Source organism: Morone saxatilis, unplaced genomic scaffold (assembly GCF_004916995.1).
Source record: "Morone saxatilis isolate NCDOM2014 unplaced genomic scaffold, NCSU_SB_2.0 Contig2, whole genome shotgun sequence".
NCBI classification, from domain to species: domain Eukaryota; kingdom Metazoa; phylum Chordata; class Actinopteri; family Moronidae; genus Morone; species Morone saxatilis.
Genome location: NW_023339762.1, coordinates 14,578,458 through 14,594,576, shown reverse-complemented (window position 1 = coordinate 14,594,576; position 16,119 = coordinate 14,578,458). Strand labels below are relative to the sequence as shown.

The window sequence follows — 16,119 nt, the reverse complement described above, 5'->3', positions numbered from 1 at the left end:
GAACTATCGCAATCACTGCAGGTATCAGTTTCAACAAAGAAAGACACCAAAAATTGTACAAATCCCCTTTACTTGTGAAAAGAAAACAAAATCAGAAAACCAGAATATTGTCAGTGCAGTCCAATTAAATCCAGTTGGTGCTGTGTGTGATGTCCTTGGTTCCACTGGAATGTGTCATTCTTTTGAATCAGTCACCCGAAAACTGCAGGAAACAAGAGGGAGGGGGAACAAAGTTGACCACTCAAAACTGCTTCAGTGATTAAAAATATAAAGTATAAGACTTTTAAGAAGATTTGATTGTACCTTCATACATAGATGCCAACCCAGAGTAGTAGGAACAGCACACCGAAGCCCATGAAAAGCGAAGCCACGAGGGAGATGAGCAGCTCCTTGTAGACGTCCCTTGTGTATTTTGTTGACGTCACCTCATAGCTGATGAAAAGTTAAGGGTTAATTCATAAAAAAAAAAAAATGTACAGCCAAGTTCGGTGCTCTTTGCCATGTCTAATCCCTCCTGCTGTTTCCATTTCGATCAATGATTGTGCCTTTAAACTGTTTACGTCCATCAGCATTACTGCAATATGATGTGAAAGTCTCAACCTTGTGTCTAAAAAATGTTTCTGAGAGGAAGTGAACTTTGTAAATGTGTTGTGGTGTTAGGATAACCATTTCTGTATGGATGAATAAATGTGGTTAATATTTCTTCTGTTTAGCCAAAATTAGCTACCACACTGTTTGAAGATACAACAACTGATAGTGAACACAAAAACTATCTATTATAATCCCTTAGTGCACAGGAAAACACCCATCCTCTCTGACATGTTCCATAGGTCAAAGTTGAAGCAGGATGTACTTTATTTTCTCTTCCAGCTACATACAGCGAAAAAATTTAAAACTCAAGTGCGAGAATCAGATTGCTTCTTTTCCAATCATACTTCTGTTTAGAGATGCTCCAAATGTCAGTCATTTACTTAGTGATTAGTTTTATTATTGATTAAAATCATGGCCTGAACTATAAAAATAATTGTAATAAATGTATAATTTAGATGCCACAGTTTATTCAAAAGGAGTGGAAAGCAGCAGGTGGCTTTATATAAAGTAGTTTTTTAATCTAAAACATATAGTATGGGTTGTTTACTGTGCTGTATGATAACTTGTGCCATTGGAAGAAGTGGCAAACCAATGACAAGTGAAGCCAGCAGTAATGTAAAGCTAACTTTGCTCTGATACGATGCTTAAAACCTCTTGTGTGATCTTACTGTAGCGTTTCATTCTGCAGTAGCCTCACGGTTTCTGTTATAACCCATTCTCTCATATTAACCACACACACAGTGCACTGTAGAGCAAGAGGTGGAAAGGATACACGAAGAACCAGGCAGTGAAGAACATGCCGATGGCCAGCAGGACGACAGTGAGGTGGGGGAACACAGCCGGGTTCACCGGACTGGTGTATCTGGTCATAGCCTCGAGTTCCTGCAGCCACAGTGAAGAGAGAGTGGATACAAGCAGGTTAGACAAGCTGTCTGTATCCCCCCCCCGACCACCAATCTCTACTTTAACCCCATACCATAAAGTGCCGAGCATATAGCGTTTGGTTAATGTTACAAAAACTACATTAAAAGGCAAAAAACATCGCCTGATTTTGTTTGAATAGAGCGATTCAATCGATGAACCTGACATGAGAGGCTAGCGTCCCTCTGCATCGACAGCTCAATAAAATATCATTTCACACACAAAGCGCATCATTATCGCGGTGAAACTGCGACCAACGTGCACTGATAAACGACATGTCATTGTATATTACAGTTTAACTTGTCTAAACTAGATAAAGAGGAGTCATTGTACCATTTTGTAATGAAGCGGAGCTCCTTTTCCTGCGATCCAAGATGAAAAGGCCACGTACTGACTAGCTCTTCCTGGTTTCTTCGTGACGTGATGACGTGCAGTTGACGTTGGACGAGGGACATTTTGTACCCTCAGTTCGGTCTGTCAGGATCCTCTTCCTCACAGGCTGCGTACTAATCTCACGTCTTTCTCCTAGACTGTGAAGCACATTCATATGTTTAAACTCTTCCATTGTCTTGTCGTTGTCATTTTCTTTTTAAAACTTGTGTTGCGGTGATGGGAAATGTGATACCGGAGAGACCAAATTCAGGGCCTAAAGTTTATCTCTCTTCCTTCCTTCACAATGTTCGGCTGCCATCTAATGGACATCATTTGTTTTCAGCTAAAGCAGTTGGACAATCAAACAACAGAAAATTAAATCACAAATTTATTTACTACATGCATTCATAGTATTACAGCATATTTTTGATAAAACGCTTTTAAAATGTAATAATAAAATGGGCTTAGAGAAAGTAGTGATATTAAAGTACTTAGCCAGTTTTAGTGTTATGGCATTTTCTCATAACAAATTGGGGTAGAATCAGAAATATGTGTGTTTGTGTGTGTGTGTGTGTGTGTGTGTGTGTGTGTCTTTACATGCTTATCAATAGTTTCTGGGCTCATTAGCTAAACGTTAATATATTATTGATAATGCAACAACCAAAAAAAGTATCAACTATAAAAACAATATGATAAAACACATCGGATAAAAAGGAGCATTGGTAGTAACAAAATGAAGCTATACAGTTACATGTAATGCATATACCAGTAAATGAACAGTCTGGTGCACTGGATAGAGCAAAAGCAGTTCATATATACAGTGCAAAAAGTGCTACAGTGGTTTCATTATGATAGCTGGTGCATTATAAATAAGCTAATATAGTACACTATACCCACTGAAGTCATAATAATTATACTGAAAGCATTGTATAGTGTCTTCATATTATGACAGATAAACGTTTGTCTGATGGCACTTCTTCCTATTTAATATTGATTTTGCATTTGAGATACACTATTGTGTTTTTTTCTTTCTGAACACAGACACGTGGAATATGGATTTAAAAACAAATGTTAAAAACAAAAGCAACAATAGCATGGTGGTGAGAATAAGTGGAGAACGCCTTTAAAACAAGAAAGGATAATAGAAAACATTAACAATTCAGTTATATTAAAAGTGTTATCAGGGCATATTCCTACTTGTAAAGGCACAGAAAAATATTCAAAACATCCAGAGAAATACATGAAAGAGTCCAGTGTATAATAATCAATTTTTATCTCTTGAGTGCGAGTAAATAAATGCAACTCCTTCTCAGCTTTATGATCGAGCCATTAAAATGGAATTTCCAAAGCTGAAGCAGCATTTGAGTTGCCTCTGAGCTGAGATGTATCATTTTAGAGAAATGATTGGGCATGCACCTGACATGATATATGCCATTAATTGCCTTTACCAGCATTCTGTCCAGTTAGCAAAATACAGTGTAAGCTTTTCCAGTGTTTCCTGAAATCTTGTCAGAGCTGGCATTTCCACGATCAGATGCTAAAAGCTGTCAGTGTTCCTACATGTTCGTTTCCAGTGATTTGTTTACCTATCCAGTCTCATTGCGTGTCATCCAGTGAATCTGCTGACATGTATATGCCTTGATTTACGAAAACGATAATAAGGATTTTTGTGTAATACTATAATATGAATAAACATATAATGGAACAATTTGATGTTTCATTCAATGTCATAATTGAGATAAGTATACTGCAGAGTGTTTCCCGCTCTATACAGTGTTTTCAATGTTAGATGCTGCATGAGGAGACGGCAGACAGTCAGTCAACTTCAGCAGCCTCAAACACAATGCTCCACTGTAGAGACCCAGGATTTGCCAGTGTGCACTACTGAGGTATATTTCCAGTGCAAGTTGCAACCATTCACTGAGGCCTTCAGCAGAAGCCAATGATCTTCTCTCCAGTGTATAAAATCTACTGAAAAGTGTTTTTGTTTTCACTTGACACTGGTTTCAGTGTACATACATTGCATTATACAAAATGTGTGTAGTGTCATCTACAGTATCTTAGCCTGGACTTCATTAAGAAACTTGAATTATGGCTTATAATAAGTATGGAAAACATAGTGATCAGTAATTAAGTGAGTTATAAACTCATGGATGTTACATACATAGTGGCAGTTAACAGTGACACAACACAATTGTAAATTACAGTGATCTAAAACATTAAAACATGATAGACAAACAAAAAAACCTTGAACAGTGTTTGAAATTCCAGTGATCACAGCAAAAAGAGATGTCTTAATGCATATACATATGGAGGGGATTACAGTGGGGACAGTGGTATATAGTTTGTTCTGTATGAATATCTTTAAAAATAATGTACAGTATTGAGACAAAACACAATCCCATCAAAACAGCGTACAAATAGAACCACAAAGGAAACACGTGGTGTATTGTAAAGGCACTGGGACACATCGTCTTCCTTCTCACACACAGCTGCTTTGAATGAGAAAATGGTAGTCAGAGTATGATGAGGCTTCTCCTTCAGTGGCACAACTCACTTCACTCTGTCATTGAAAAGCATAAGGAGATACAAATCATTCATCAGTCTCAAAAACACAATAAATGGATCAAACAACCACACAGAGGAACCACGTCTACAGCGTCTCAAATCCTCTCATATTTTGTTTACTCACAGACAGGGAGACACGAAAGTGATAGGTGATGTCCTGGAAAGACAACACAGGCACTGACCACAGGTGATGAGTCCCCTTAAAGAAAAGTATAAAGAATATAATGAGTCGGTGAAATGGTAATTTGCAGTAAGTCGCCCTTGGAGAAGCAAGTTCTAAATTAATAATAATGATAGTTTGACATCGAAAATGACAAAAAAAGAAAATAAGTTTTGATTATATGATGGATCACGATGAAGTACATTATTATGTACCTTTGTTGATGTACTCTCTCCACCGTATAGCTCTGTCTCTGTGTGGTTGGGGCATAAACGTCCCTTGGTGGCTCCACATTGTCGTACCCACACGCCGTTCGTGGACCTGTAATGAATTAAATATGTCTTATGTCTCCTGTGTAGATATACAATTAAAATTAGTTTTTTTTAGTTGCATGGATAACGATTTGTTTTATGGATCTGTCATTTCCTAACAAATTTCTTAGAATTTCATGTTTTACATAGCTTCAGTGGTAGTTGTAGTTTCAAGACGCTGTATCTGCAAAAATGTTTGTGTGTGGGGTTCTGTGCATGTCCCTGAGACTAGCAATTAACTACAATTGATTAATTGGAAGTGTACCAATTAAAGCCTGTGTCTATTTCACTGATGATCAGTGCCATATTACATGGTTCTTCACAGGAAAATTCTAAGGAAATTATTAGGAATTTACATAACGTTACGTTATGTAAAACAAAGCATTACCATTTTGCATGTGCAGTTATGTAAATAGTGTGATGTTTTCATACTCACGTCATGTGCAAAGTGATTTGTGAGATGGAGGAATTTCTGTTTCCATGGAGTGATACTGTGTAACTAGAGTCAACATAGAGGAAAAATAGCATCAAGCCAAGACCTGAATGCAAATTGTAAGAGGCGAACATCAACTAGTGACATTTTTTAGTATAGTATACCTGCAGCTCTCAGGTGTTGCGCAACTTTGTGCTGTGATCTCTTGGTTTGTCTCCACGATATGTAGACTAGTCAGAGAGGGAGCTGACCTTCCTCCTGCAAAAGTAAGAAAAGCTGCACTATGAGCACTATACCCATCGCATTCCATTGTACAGTATGAAGATAAGCTTTGTTTGCTGTTGTCAAACAAATGGCTTTACTGTGTTTGCATACTTCATATTATGTGTGTGAAGAAAGTGCCGTGTCTGGGCTGTGTTTGTAGATTTACCCTTTGTGTATAGGCTGCGTTGTCTGCGTGATGCTGGCTGCTGACCCACAGGCAGACGGTTGGTAGCTCCCACTCCATCCAGGTCTGCTGGTCTTTTGGACTTGGCAAAGTACAAAGGTGCTGAGGTGTGACTCAGACGGTTTCTAAAGCGGCCTTCTTTGTCCATTGGTCTGGACTTGGCCTTCTTAATTATAGTGCTTGGAGTGGGAACCAGGCTGCCCAAATCTAGAGAAAGAAGATAATTAATCTGCGCTGAAGACAAATGTATACTACAGGAGAACATCTCATATTTGCTTACTTACCTGGTGTGGACTGGTTGTTACTCAATGTCAAAACTGTAGCTGATTGGTTGTTTATGGCTGTAGTTGAACAGCAAGCTGGATAATTTGTGGGAGAAAAGAGAGAAAAGGATCAGATCTGAGTAAAATATATTCAGTATGTCCTGAGTGAGCATGTCACTTGCTGTGCATTTTAAAAAACACCAAATTTAATTCTCCACTCACCTGGTGCAGGGGTGGTGGATGGTGGAGTATATGGACTCTTACGTGAGGATCCAAGGGCAGCTCTGGACCTGCACCAATCAGATAGCAGTACAGTAGGTCAAGAGCATGCTTTAGCTAAATGATATGTTTAAAACTCAATTAATTTTAGGGTGTTTAGATACGTGACTCATGATCTCCTTTCAGACAGGACAAAAGAAACACCCAACTAAGCAATCACAGATAAGACTGAAAGAGTAGATCAGAAAATTAACTAAGCATCAAGAAAGGCAGGTGTTGAAAGCATACCATGGGCAGACAGGTGGACAGAAAGTTACAGTGGCAGTAAAGATGGGCATCCAAGAGATGTAGAGAACACAGGAAGGAACATAGCTACAGAAAGAAGGAACAGATTATATAGAGAGACATTAATGAAGAAGGGGAAAAATGATTTTTTTCACTAAAAAGCTTAAGTGTCTGTCTCCCTCAAAAGCACATACCCGTCTTTCTCTGTGACGTCTCCTCTATGGTGAAGAGTCAACACATACAAGACGGACATGGAAATTACACTGTTGGCGGGGAAAAAAGATGCAATTCATCATTACGATGTCACCATGTACACAGATGAAGCTGATTTTGTATTTACCCACCACTCCCTCCCCAAGCACATTTTGCTCAGTCATACCTGAAGGCCATGACAATGACCAGGGCCAGGATGGTTCCCTGCATGAACCTCTGGCTGATGCAACCTTGATCTGGGAGCGAATTCTAGAAATAAACACACAAGTTACTTTAAAGTTGAAAATTCTGCTGTTCACTTATAACACAGTTTAAGATGGGTTTTATTCATCATCACCACAGACCTTGCTACCAGGTCGGACTGTCTTCTTCTTGAGTGGGCCGCTTCCTGTTCGGCTGAAATAACTCCCTGATTGGCTACACGGTCAAGAAAAAGAAAGTTATTTATTAATTTTTTTTTCTCAATCTCTCACAATCTGAAGCTTAAATTTAAGGTGATTAATGCTAACGGCTCTCACCTGACAGTGCCTCCACTCACGGTGCTCTTCATGCTGTCAAGGCGACGCAGCTTGGCCAGTTTGCGGCTCCAGCGCTCCAGTTCATCTATTCGAGTCTCTAGGTTGTCTGTCAGCTTACACAGCTCCTTCACTGCTCCCACGTTCTCCATGAAGATACGTTCCTTCAAAATGAGAAGGAAAGCTGTTAATGTACATGGAAGTAATGGGTGTGTTAGGGATGTAGTGATACACTTAACTCCTGATTCGATAGAGTTCACAATACTGAGTTCATAATAAGATTTTCTTACAATTTTTTGACAAAATGAGAATGAAGATTCCCTAATTTCTCAAAGAATACTCCGTAAAATATATTTTCTTTCTCTTTTTTTTTCAGAGGTAGGCTATTAACTGTGCAAAACAATGCATATGTACTTTTCTTTGGAGAAGTGAAACTGAAGTCTTTGCACCTTAATACCACGACAACCACCAATTTGAATCTTCACAAATTTGTATTGCATTTGCACTTTCATGACACAAGTATTTTTATGTGTGTTCATTACCTTGTTGACGACTAACAAGTTGGAAATAGTTTCTCCATTGGCGCACACCACATCACCCCCCTCCTTCACTGCTTCAGGCAAGATTTGCTGAACCTCTTGGGCGATCACTCCTGCAGGAGAATATACAACAAGTGCAGTGGAGTGAAAAAGAGCAAAAGCATGACGGCATGCACAGATACAGGACACACTTGCATAAAAGGTCACATACAGCAAAGGACAGATCAAATATTAAGACATTCAGATGATAACATGATTTACAGTGTACAAAGAAATGAGATGATGGGGGCAAACATTTGAATTTGTTATTTATGAAGTTGTTACCAGTCTCTGCAGTGTTCTCTATGCCCACGGTGGCAGCAAACTCAGGCTTGTATTGATAATGGACCAGCCTCATCTGAGAAATCCGTTTCAAATTGTCTGTGGTGTCGACCTACACACAGACAGAATGACAATGACATCCATGCAGATGGTATGAAAACACGATGTTCATGTTGCAGATGAAAATGCTTTGATCAAGAATAATGAAAATACAAAAGTCAGAGTTAAACTGCACCATCAACTGTGCTGAGCATGGGAATTTGGATGACATGATTCATGGTGACAAGCACATGGGGCACACACTGACAGTTTGGAAACACACACACACACACACACACAAACATATACAGATACACACTGAGTGTCATCCTGACCTCCTGGACATTTTCTTTGGCCCTAATGTCAGACGGGTGTACCAGGGAGCCCATGACTTTCAGGTTTCCGTGGACAACAAGGGCCTCGTCCGGCCGGTCGGTGTTGATGCCGACTCTGCCGTGGTGGTAGACTGAGTCTGGTAGTTGACCGCGCTGCCACAGCACCTCGTTGTCACTTTCAAACTGGCCTGGGTTGGATGCCTGTAACAGAGAGACAAGGGCAAAGGTGCACAGACAATCAGTGGTTTTGGTTTTACCAAAAAGTAATTGCAATATTTTTAAAGGAACAGTTCACATTTTAGAAAATATAGTGTGCTCATTTCTTGCCCAGGAGTTTTGTTGTTACTGTAAGGTTGCGAGACAACCAGTGAAGCCTCCAGGAAGTGCTCTGTACTATTACCAGTTAAGAAATGGTCTTGCATAAATCCCCCAGTAAAATAACTTAGCCTACCTAGTCAACCTAATCTAGTTTTTATGCTTTATGAGAGCTTTAGAAATGCTAGTAGGCATGGTTTTGTGTTGTTGGACAAGGATAGGCTAGCTGTATCCCCCTGATTCCAGTCTTTATGCTAGGCTAAACTAACCAGCTGCTGGTTCCAGCCATATATCTACCGCACAGATCCAATAAATGTATTTCCTAAAATGTGGAACTATTCCTTCAACACAAGCCAAAGATGTAAATGATTGACTGACTTAACATTAGACCTTACAGCTTAGTCTTAGTTTCAATTTACTAAATGACACTTATTATTTACTGTTTTTATTTTACTAGATAATACATGATTATATAGCTTTTAAATAGGTTTAAACATGTGGAGTAAGTACAATACCATCTCTGTCCACTAAAAACCATGTATTGCCAAACTTTTTAATGTTTTAGATTCAAAAGTTGATCTAACAGAGAAAATCCTCTTTCCACAGATTTAGTGATGTAACTGGAAAAAAGGCATGGCCACACAGCTGATACAAGTTTTTTTCTTCGCTCATGACAGGTCGTTTTAAGGTGCAGCACAGGGTTTTACAGGACAGCGACAATATGCAACTCTCCTAAACTGTGCAATAGTGAGTGTACAATATGTGTGCTGGGGATCACAAGCACGCAGAATGGAAAGACAGACAATGGAGAAGATGTTGAGATCTACACAGTGATGCTGAAGTGCAGAGAGGTATGTACAGTAGACCATGAGAAAGATGCCACATTCACAAGGGATATGATTGTTGTAGGAGGCAGACAGACATGGCCAGACGTTACCCTGACGATGATCCTCTCAGACACTTGAGCAGCCACAGTGTAGCTCTGACTGTGGGACTGAGCATGCAGCGCCACCACCAGCATGAAATACCTGCGAGGACAAAAACATTAGGTACAGATGTGACTACTGGAGCTTTAATTGGATTATAATGGATCATATGTTTACATGTCATATGTTACATGTGTTTCACCTCTGATCAGGGTTCGGTTTGCCCTTTTTCCTCATGTTATTTGCTGTGGTCTCACTGAAGTGGAGCCGACCCACTGTGACCTTTGTGACCTGCTCTGAGGGCAAGGTCACCCTGGAAGAAAGGAAATCACAAATACATTAGGAAAAAAATCCTCCTCCTACAGCTGTATACTGTTTGTGCTTCAATTAATAGATAGATCACAATGTTTCAAGTCTGTTTTAAGCCAGGTGCACATATGAACATTGAAACAGTTATTGCTTGCTGTAATCATTCCTCCTGTTCATATTGGCCATTAAAAGATCCCCTCCCAATGTTCAGTAACTGTGGAAGATGCTCACTTTATTCATGTAATTCAGACAGCTGAAGCTTTAGATACACGTCTGAATACATTATTGAACAGAATGAGGGCTGAAGATTTTGTATTTTTACCGGGAGTTGAATTATCCTCCCTTGTGATTAAAACTGGTAAAAACACTGTATAAAGCAGTTTCACCTTAAAATCTGTGTTTTCTCCGATGCTGTTCGGCAGTAAAATGACATCCTGAAGGGGCTGGAAGCCGAGCTCCTGCTAACATTACCTCAGCTTGTTTCTTTGATAACTTAAGATCCAGACATCTGACGAATAGAATCCTTTGAAAATATATAGTTATATAAAACTACCAAGAAGAAGTGTAATGTAAAATGTGGCCTAAAACTGGACAAAAAGTATGACAGCTTCGGGCAGACAACTACAGTGCTGACACATGTGAAAAGGGGATATGATGCCACTGACAGGCAACCTGTGAAACCAACGTTACCTGAATAAACTGACAGATTTCTCTCAGTTTGAACATTGTTGGAAACATCTGGAATACTGTAAGCACATAACTCAACAAAATATATAACATAGGTCAAGTGTTTATAGACATTTGAATGCGTAAATGTTACATATTATATCTTTCATGGCCAGTTGGCCAGTCATTACAGCAAGCATAAACTGCTTTAATGTACATTGTTTCAAGACAGACTTGGAAAATCATGAACCTATCGTTTAAATTGTTCAGACTTACAGCACTGGCTTAAAGGGTCTCTTGCTGCGGTCAGACTGTGACTGCTCCACACTGATAGACTGATTCATGGCCTCCACCTAGCAACACAAAGGAAAATAAAATATACAGTGAGTACTCTGTAGAGCTTTCTGTTATCTGTGTCACATTCACTATTTTGCCTTCACTCACTTTTACTCCGTTGAGTTTGAGATAGAAGCAGTCAATGGGCTGCAGGCCTTCACTTGTCTTGATGTACTTTGGATCTCCCAGCATGCCTATGTACACTGTGACCTGGAAATGGTTTTTCTTCTGGCAAACAAAAGCATCATCAGCCAAGGAGAAGTTGAAGCCCTTGTCAGCATCAACACGGTAGGTGGGCATCGGACTAAAGACAGGGAGAGAGATTGTGACATATGTCAATTAGGGAGCTTGCATTTGCTGTAAGAAAAGTGGAAAGTAAGAGTTTTGCCATTTTTATCACCAGGGGGAGACTCTTGACTCTGTTACAGGGGGCTTCCACATGTTTTTCATAACAATTGCTCAGAGAAATACACACGTGGATGCAATATATTTAATTTGATAAAGAATTGGATAACACTTTATACTCTATGTGGGGGCGTAAACACCTCTATCATTCTCCTGTGATGCTAACATAAAATCAAAGACATTTTTATTAAATGTCTCCTCGTTGTAGACAGCGGCACAGGCAGCCTTAGTTTGCTGTTGTTACTTTATGACGCTGAGGACTGAGATCTTCCGAAAGACATAATAAATCTAATTTAAAACAAAATGAAAACCCTCTGTTCCTTCACGTAGGTGTAGTGTGCTAAAAGTTGTGATGAGCAACCAGGTGGTTTTGATAACATATCTGAAAGGTCTTGTGAGTTCATTTTACCTTCCTCCCTATCTATACTTCTCTCTGTTTTGGCGTTGCAAAAGCAAAAGTAGGTCTACATTAATTTTTCCTTTTACCCCTCCTCACCCGCTAAGCCGAAACCCTGCACTCGTTCACTCCCCCGCACGGCTCACCTCTGAGGAATTTGTAGAACTCTGCAAACCTGCTGTTCCTTTCCACTCCCGCTGTATTCTTGTTGAATTATTTATTTAACCAATTATAACTAATTTTATTTTTGACTCTCTGCAGAGTGCTTTCAGCCCCCGCGCCCCCTCCCCCCAGCAAAGACTAGTACAGATATGCCAAAATAAATTCCACCCACAGCTCTTTGCAGTTTGCGTCATATAGTGGTGTCCACTTGCTCTGCTGGTGAGGTTGCCATTTGATGCACTGATAGTTTGGGTCCAGGTAGGCGTTGTCTGCATCCTGCATTAAACCTGTGAGAAACAGATTGAAATATAAGCAACTAAAGCAAGACAGAAAAATGTTAAGCATGTCTGTATCTGTTCTGTAGAAGTCTTAATCTGTGTAAGAGTTAAATCAAGAGCAGGTGAGCGTGAGGTAGAGGAGGCGAAGAAAAGAAAAAGATGCCTGCCTACCTGGTTCTTGTTTGATGATACCTGTGAGGATTTGGGAATTGAGGGTGCTGTTGGGAGAGTCGGAGTGCTTCCTCTTCTTCGCCTGGTGAACAGGGATGCCGCTGTGTGAGGAAATAGATACTCAGTCAAAAGTTGTACACATTCCTACCCACAATACCTTCCCATCATTCCTTCTTTTCCATATAAACTGGACAGCACATCCCTCCCTCCATTCCGCCCTCCCTCCTGTATTATCTTCACAACTCACTCCTGCCCCTGAGGATGCTGCAGTAGCTGATGGAGCATCTGTGTCTGCTGCATGTCACCACTTCCACTTGTGGCTGGGCCAATAGAATACTGTGATATCATGGGCTCAGGCTTCAGATACATGTCCCGATGCATGCTGGGGTAGTGCCCGTGTGGTGGGAGGGGTGGCGTTGGAGTCATGTGACACATGTTCTCTGGGGTCATGGTCCTGATCATGTGAGGATCTAAAAGACACAACAGGGATGGAGCATAATGTTTACATGATGATTCATATTGTTTTTCCTTGCAAATACATAAATTTGATCGCATACAGAAGGCAACTTTTTCTCCTCAGGGTTGATTAGTCCACATTTCACACTGCAGTTTATTTTACGTCCCTCCAACCTTGGGTAAAGGTACTTTCCATTGATTCAAACTGGAGAACTGGAGGGACGCCCATCAGATAACACTATTCCACACCTTGTTACTAATGGGCAAGACCAACACAGGTGTGTGAGCAGCAAGAAGTACAAACTGACTTTGAGTACTGTTGTTCTTCAACTTGTATGTTTAAACAAACCATTAAGGAAATTTCATTCTACTGATTTTTATTAATTCATTTTTATTTGTTTGTTTATTAAGGTTAGTGCACAGCTACTTAGCTGCACCTGAGTTAGCTATGAGCTAATTTACATCTGTAGTCCCTGGGGAGGAAAGTGAGAAAAACCTTTCTGTTAAGAAATTAACACTGTAAGAGAAAAAATAACTGTAGTTTACAAACACTATAAGACAATTAACAATGTAGTATACACAATTATAAGACAGTACATATTCACTATACAACAGAAAAATAATTTTTTCAAACAAATTATGTAAACTCTTAATTAATAAGATACACACTGCATTCAACATATTGATTGGTTTGCACATGAACTGGATTCTCTGTCTGTCTTTATGCTCTGTTCAAAAACAATGAATTGATGAGTAACAGATATTGACTCTGGCTGTGACCCACATACACCTTGAATGCTTCAGTGACTTCCTCAGACTCAGTCTACAGATTAAAGCACCATTTCTGTTTGTTGAATGGTCTCTTTTTTGTGTGCCCTCTGTCAAGTCCACTGGACAAATAGGACAAGACTGTATATCATATATTATATCATACCATATTAAATATAAATCAAATGTCAAATAACCAGTCTGTAATCGTTTTCATACTGTCTGTATTTGTCTATACAAACATATCTCCACCTTGGATAGTATTTCTGTGCATTTATTCCAGTGATTCTTTCTTACACATTTTTGCAGGGAAAGGGAAAACGTGTTACTTACCATTCACCTGCTGAGGAGAGTACGGCTCTGAGCTTGAGTCTGGGGGAGACTCAGGTAGTGTCCTACAAAAAACAGACGGTGGTAGATGTTATATTCACAAAACCAATAATATTTGACTTTCACATTATAGAAATCCTTAAAGAAATACCATGCTTGAAGCTGGAAAAGCCTTCCTCGTGCATTCCTCTTATTTTCTAAACTGCCATTATATTTAAAGGAGAAACTTTCCTTTGGGATCAGAGGTAAGAGTTGACTTTCTTTACACAAGATTGTGTGCGTCAGGATTTTTTTTGCAGGATGTAATTTGACTCTCTCTCTGTCTGTTATCAGTCTCCCTCCCCCTCTTGACCAACTAGTGGTTTATTTGTACGAATGAGGCTTAATCAAGTATTGATTGCATAATGGACCAGTAGTAGGGTGAGTGTCTGGTTTCATTGCATGCTTTAAATAAGAAAATCTGCTCAATTTCTTCATGTTCATGTTTGAAATTAGAGTTTCAGGAGCATCTTAAATATTTTTTTAACATTCCTAAGTACCAACTCATGCTATATTTCCTCCTTCTTGTACCTCCATCCATCTACGTCAGAGGTTTTGTGCTCACCCTGGAGCGTAGTGGCCCCTGTGCTCCGGCTTGACGTGAGCCTGCTGTTGCTGCTGCTGGTGTTGGTGTGGCTGCTGCTGCTGCTGCTGCTGACCCAGGCAGGAGTAGTTGTGTCGGAGGCCCAAGGATGGACCTGGGGGGTAGACGTTCTGACAGTTAGGGGGCCCAGGTAGAGGGGCTCCTTGGCGCAGTGGAATAGGGGGGCTCACACCACACACCAACCCCCCAGCGGAGGACACTCCTGCCTGGGGAGATGAGTAATTTGGTCCCGGGGCGCTGTGGACCTCTGAGAAACAGCTGGGAGAAAGAAGAAGAGGAAGGAAAAAAAGATTTAGCCTTATCAGAAAAAACAAATTCCTTTGTAACAACATGATCTGATTCGGTTGGTGCATGTTGTTTTGACGTTGGTTTGGAGTCCCTACTGACATGTCAGTGCTATCGTCCTCCTTGCTGATGTACTCTTCCAGGATACTGGTGTCGATGTTGGCTGGCTCCAGAGAACTGGTAATATCATGACCTGTGGCGAAGGGAGGGTCGGGAACACAGAGGGGAGATGGAGAGCATCTGGGAATTAGCAATGGGAAATCTTTCAGCAACTCCAGCTCCACACACTGCCACAACCACTCTAGTCTTAGCACAAGCTTGTGTTGTAACAATGTCCTGTAAGACTTATCTAATGACATATTATGAACTTGGTTTGTTTATTATTCATAGCTACTCCAAACAACTTGATTACATTGTATCAATGCATTCATATCAGAAACTTTCACAATCTTTTGCCGAACACATAGATCATGTAAAAATAAAAATAAAAGAGCTCTGATTTAATTTTGGAGAATTTAAAGATTAAGGTTATAAGATTGACCAACAGTCAAAATACGTGTTAGTAATCAGCATCACAGATCACATACTGATGATTCAGTGTATCTAACTGGTTTCACATATATGCTGGAATCTCTCTCCTTGATTGTTACTATTTTGTACCTCAGCTGCCTTTCCCCCATTAGAAAAAGAATCACATTAAAAGTCATTATTATTTACAAAATTACTCAACTAGATTGTGTTGTCCCCATTTTCTTTGTTCACTGCAATTTACATATAATGCTCACCTTACTTCACCCCAGGGTCATTTTCACCCTTTGATAGCCAAAGCCTCACAAATCCCAAACACATGACGACCCCACTTAATCTTTAAAACACCAACATGTAGAAAAAGCTCTTGCTTATGCATATATTTAGGAAAGAGTACGTCACTTCATATAAACCGGCCTGCAGTATTGCACGCAGAGCAACCAACTCAATGGTTACAGGAGAGAAAGTGATGCATTTTCTTTAAAGCTGTCACTAGTTGTCCCAAACTGCATATGCTGAAAACAGAGTGAGTGTGAGAGAAGAGAAGGTAAGGACCTGGTATACAACCCCAGTCTCTCTCCCTCTCTCTTTCTCTTTTACACACACACACA

At 40.0% G+C, this 16,119-nt stretch overlaps 2 protein-coding genes across 2 annotated transcripts in view; both read right to left on the bottom strand.

Annotated features, from left to right (window-relative positions):
• Positions 1–51: 51 nt before the first annotated feature.
• Positions 52–1,959, bottom strand: tmem258 (transmembrane protein 258). The gene is made up of 4 exons (XM_035664281.1): positions 1,846–1,959; positions 1,364–1,473; positions 304–432; positions 52–202 (listed from the first exon to the last, which is right to left on the bottom strand). Exons 1-3 carry the CDS (start codon positions 1,846–1,848, stop codon positions 306–308), a joined length of 240 nt encoding a protein of 79 aa, XP_035520174.1. The 5' UTR covers positions 1,849–1,959; the 3' UTR covers positions 52–202; positions 304–305.
• Positions 1,960–2,297: 338 nt separating this feature from the next.
• The window catches only part of myrf (myelin regulatory factor), a 21,924-nt gene continuing 8,102 nt past the window's right edge, over positions 2,298–16,119 (bottom strand). Inside the window, exons 2-27 of the mRNA XM_035664349.1 lie at positions 15,083–15,173; positions 14,657–14,953; positions 14,056–14,117; positions 12,746–12,968; positions 12,499–12,599; positions 12,222–12,336; positions 11,194–11,389; positions 11,026–11,102; positions 9,977–10,087; positions 9,786–9,876; positions 8,534–8,734; positions 8,163–8,271; positions 7,842–7,951; positions 7,303–7,463; positions 7,129–7,201; positions 6,951–7,033; positions 6,766–6,834; positions 6,575–6,658; positions 6,290–6,357; positions 6,089–6,163; positions 5,787–6,011; positions 5,521–5,614; positions 5,360–5,422; positions 4,828–4,933; positions 4,577–4,651; positions 2,298–4,447 (exon numbers count right to left, since the gene is read on the bottom strand). Of these exons, the coding sequence (XP_035520242.1) occupies positions 4,367–4,447; positions 4,577–4,651; positions 4,828–4,933; positions 5,360–5,422; positions 5,521–5,614; positions 5,787–6,011; positions 6,089–6,163; positions 6,290–6,357; positions 6,575–6,658; positions 6,766–6,834; positions 6,951–7,033; positions 7,129–7,201; positions 7,303–7,463; positions 7,842–7,951; positions 8,163–8,271; positions 8,534–8,734; positions 9,786–9,876; positions 9,977–10,087; positions 11,026–11,102; positions 11,194–11,389; positions 12,222–12,336; positions 12,499–12,599; positions 12,746–12,968; positions 14,056–14,117; positions 14,657–14,953; positions 15,083–15,173 (3,041 nt within the window). The 3' untranslated portion in view covers positions 2,298–4,366. The remainder of the gene's footprint in view (positions 4,448–4,576; positions 4,652–4,827; positions 4,934–5,359; positions 5,423–5,520; positions 5,615–5,786; positions 6,012–6,088; positions 6,164–6,289; positions 6,358–6,574; positions 6,659–6,765; positions 6,835–6,950; positions 7,034–7,128; positions 7,202–7,302; positions 7,464–7,841; positions 7,952–8,162; positions 8,272–8,533; positions 8,735–9,785; positions 9,877–9,976; positions 10,088–11,025; positions 11,103–11,193; positions 11,390–12,221; positions 12,337–12,498; positions 12,600–12,745; positions 12,969–14,055; positions 14,118–14,656; positions 14,954–15,082; positions 15,174–16,119) is intronic.